At 32.6% G+C, this 4,130-nt stretch overlaps 1 protein-coding gene across 1 annotated transcript; it reads left to right on the top strand.

Moving 5' to 3' along the window:
* The first annotated feature begins 601 nt into the window (after positions 1–601).
* On the top strand, positions 602–3,898 carry LOC141600627 (sucrose transport protein SUC2-like). The gene is made up of 6 exons (XM_074420872.1): positions 602–1,033; positions 2,000–2,452; positions 2,943–3,248; positions 3,405–3,468; positions 3,577–3,620; positions 3,755–3,898. Exons 1-6 carry the CDS (start codon positions 602–604, stop codon positions 3,896–3,898), a joined length of 1,443 nt encoding a protein of 480 aa, XP_074276973.1.
* The last annotated feature ends 232 nt before the right edge of the window (positions 3,899–4,130 follow it).

Raw genomic sequence — 4,130 nt, 5'->3', positions numbered from 1 at the left:
TCTAGTCTCTTCTACATACAAGCACTCATTATTTTTTTTTTGTACGGTAATTAACCAACAAATTAAATTAAGTAAGGAAAAATAAAACCTTTTCGAAACTAGTTTATCACCATTACTTGATGAAAATTTTGGTTGAAATTGGCAAATTTTAAGTTTTATTTAATGAAAATTTGGTTGATTACTATATCTAGTGTGAATTCTAGTTTGAATCGGTGTACTTGACATATCATTATAGCTTATACATTACGTTATGAGGAAAGGATATTTTTAGTTAATCTCCTTCTTAATAAGGCAACTAAGTGATTATACATTCAACCATACATGTTTGGTTTTAACCGCATTTGTATAATTTTCCCCAATCTAAAATCCAAATCATTTTAATTATGAGCTTATTCATATTACAACTCAATACAACTTTATTTTGAGTTGCATTTCTATCAATTGTCACGATTTAAATACCTACATATTGGAGTTTTTCATCACAAAAAGTAATTTTTACTTCTTATTTTAATATTATCGTGAGAGCAAAACTAATTACGTGAAAAATATAAACAAGTTCATTGTTAATTTAACAAAGTAATCATAGATAATATGAATTCTGATGAGCCTAAGAGACACGTATCAACAGAAACAACAAACACCGTTATGGAAGATCATCTTGGTCGCGTCGATTGCGGCCGGGGTGCAATTTGGGTGGGCACTACAATTGTCGCTCTTGACACCCTACGTTCAGCTATTAGGGGTTAGTCATTCAATGTCGTCCTTGATATGGTTATGTGGACCAATCTCGGGTATATTGGTCCAACCAACTGTGGGTTATACGAGTGATAGGTCCAAATCTAAGTTTGGTAGACGAAAACCTTTTATCACAATCGGCACCACATTGATTTGTTTTGCAGTGCTTTTGATTGGGTTTGCTGCGGACCTTGGCTATAGGTTTGGTGATGATCTTAGTAAAAAGACTAAACCTAGAGCCGTGGCCATTTTTGTTGTGGGGTTTTGGATCCTTGATGTTGCTAACAACATGGTCCAGGTTAGTATTCTAGTAACTCTCTTATCAAATAATGTTGTTATCGAAAGAATAAATGATTGAACGGGTGTATTTAAATTGAGTCCATATATCAACTTAAGAATGAAAGAATAGGAAAAGACGTTTTATATAGGAAAAATTATACTAGGTTGATCTTACCATATGTTCTAGAATTAAGAAATTAATAAAATACTTCTTTTTTAATCTTAAAATCTAAATAATCATGTTGGAATATTTGAAACTTCACCTCGTCTTACCCCCATAATTGTGGCCCAAACAACCAAATTGGTAAAAAAAAGTGGAGCTCATTTGCCAAATTGGTAAAAAAACTATAGATCGTGACAAATTGGTAAAAAAAAGTGAAGATTTATGACAAATTGGCCAAAAAACTAAAACATTATGTAATTACTATTCTTACAATTAAATTTGACCAAAGTACCCTTACCTAAATTAATGACCCAAATATACACAAAGTGAAAACTTGGTAAATATGGCAGTATGAGTATTCTCGGCACAAATTTTTATTTAAGACGACACTATCCGTCTTAAACATAAGAAGGATCAAGTATCATACCACTTTTGGCCAATTTGCCATATGATTTTTTTTCAAATCGAGTTATTTGAACAAGGGTAGTTTTGTCAATTTATTGAAATAATGGAAATTTGAGAAAGATGAACATTTTTGGCTAATTTGTCATAAATCTTCACTTTTTTTACCAATTTGTCACAATCTATAGTTTTTTTTACCAATTTGGCAAATGACCTTCACTTTTTTACCAATTTGGTTGTTTGGCCCCATAATTGTTGTATGTATGAGCCGAACATAAGTTGTTTAATAACATTAGATTATATTAAATGTTCTCATATATGACTGTTTTATAACATAAATTTAATTTAATGTCTTGTTAATCGTTGCTATATAACTCAATTCGTAATATAAATATCCATGTTGCATGCTATTATATGCAGGATCCGAGTAGGGCATTCTTGGCGGATCTCTCAAATCATAACCATGGAAGAATGAGATTAGCCAACGGATTTTTCTCATTTTTTATGGCAGTAGGAAATATCCTTGGTTATGCGGCTGGGTCGGGTCCGACACTATATAAGATCTTTCCTTTCACAAGAACAAATGCTTGTGACACATATTGTGCGAACCTTAAAACATGTTTTCTTATAGACATTGTGTTCCTTCTCTTAGTGGTTGCGGTTCCACTATTTGTCGTGGTCGAACCCGAGGTCGAGACTGTTCACGGTAACGGTGTTCCTTTTTTTGCACAAGTGGAGACCTCTTTTAAGAACCTTGGAAGGCCAATGTGGCTTCTTTTCATTGTTACTACTTTTAATTGGATTGCTTGGTTTCCTTTCACTATGTTTAACACTGATTGGGTAGGCCTTGAAATCTACGGCGGTAACCCTAAGGTAAATTTCTTCTTCTTTTTTGTTGTCTTCTTGGGTAAAGAAAGTGTGTTACACAATATTTACAACAATATCCATCATAATTTTTTTATGTCAGTAGATTTGTTTGATTTACCGAATCTATTTTATGCATTAAAAAAATGCAAAGTTTATAGTGATACAAAAAGAATGTTAATTATTTATTTCTCATGTCATATTAGCTAACTTAGCCATTAAAAGCAATGGAAATTTAGTTCATATGATATTGGTTCAAAAACTCATTTAATTTGTATTAGAATTATTTTCGAATTTGTTAGTATATGATCGAAAATCCTGAATAATCAAGTTAGCTTTTTATTTTTCCAGTTAATATAGAACGGCCTCCTTAATTTAAAATAACTTTTACGAGTTGATCCAATCACTAAAAAACCCAACATGAACCAAGTTTAATTTGACGAGTGTAGACTCGATTATAAGTTTATAACGTATCACATGGTTGTGTTTATTATTGTAGGGGAGCGCGGAAGAAATAAAATTGTATGACATGGGAGTAAGATCAGTAGCACTAGGTCTAATGTTAACAGCAGCGACATTAGGTCTAATGTCAATAGCCATTGACCCATTATCAAAATTGTTGGGTGGTGCAAGGATAACTTGGGGTCTTGTTAATTTTTTATTGGCTGTTGCTTTAGCATGCACATGGCCTCTAACCAAGTTAGCTGAGAAAGCTAGGGAACATGCTCCTCCCGGCACGCTGCCCAGTAGCGGAATTAAATCAGCCACTTTAGCTCTCTTTGCCGCCACCGGAATTCCACAAGCGGTCAGTTTGACTCTTAAAGCTCATTGTATTGATTAAATATATCTTAAAAAGAATAAAACAACTGGTAAACAATGATTATTGTAACGCAAAGAGTATTACATAACAAATTATTTATAAATAGAATTTCAACTTTTACAAAAATAGTTGTATTGACAGGCTACTTATAGTATTCCATTTGCATTGGCATCAATGTTCTCATCTGACTCTGGAGCTGGCCACGGTAAGATTATTTTTACCCTCCTTAACTCATTTTCTTTTGCAAATTCGGATATATCACTTCGTAAAATTATTAATCAAGCTTTTCTATATTGATCTTTTTATTAATCAGGATTATCACTAGGACTCATGAATTTGGCAATTTGTGTACCACAAGTAAGTGTTTATCCAGTATCGTTAAATATCGGGTTCATTATTTGTCATTATGTTGTATCTTAAAAAAATCTATTAATTTTATGTTATTATTCACTTAAAAAATTTATTTAATTATTTGCTATTTTTATTTGTAGATGCTGGTGTCATTGATTAGTGGACCATGGGAGAACTTATTTGGAGGTGGTAACATACCAACATTTTTACTTGGAGCTGGCTCTGCACTAATAAGTGGTATATTAGCTCTGACGATAATTCCTCCGTCGAGCGCCAATGCCTAAAAGTGCCACAATTTTATTTTATTATTTATGACTTAGGGTCATGAACTCGACCGACTTGTTATTTTTAAAGCCTTGTATCGTATGTACATACTTGTTGTTCTCATGTACCTGATTACATGAAGTAAATTATACTTAAGATTACCAAACACATCAGATTGTGTATAGTTTTACATGCACTGTGTCACCAATTATTGTATACTAAGCGTCATTTGATCAAACTAATAAGCGGTTG

Source organism: Silene latifolia, chromosome 9 (genome assembly GCF_048544455.1).
Source record: "Silene latifolia isolate original U9 population chromosome 9, ASM4854445v1, whole genome shotgun sequence".
Taxonomy (NCBI): domain Eukaryota; kingdom Viridiplantae; phylum Streptophyta; class Magnoliopsida; order Caryophyllales; family Caryophyllaceae; genus Silene; species Silene latifolia.
The sequence above is the reverse complement of the archived record's forward strand: the minus strand, read 5'-3'. Positions and strand labels throughout refer to the sequence as shown.

Excerpts from the sequence above, each read along its gene's own strand:
- LOC141600627 (XM_074420872.1), top strand. The coding sequence starts at position 602 with ATGAGCCTAAGAGACACGTATCAACAGAAACAACAAACACCGTTATGG. Across the intron at positions 2,453-2,942 it reads TCTACGGCGGTAACCCTAAG|GGGAGCGCGGAAGAAATAAA; the intron begins GTAAATTTCTTC and ends TTATTATTGTAG. Across the intron at positions 3,469-3,576 it reads TGACTCTGGAGCTGGCCACG|GATTATCACTAGGACTCATG; the intron begins GTAAGATTATTT and ends TTTATTAATCAG.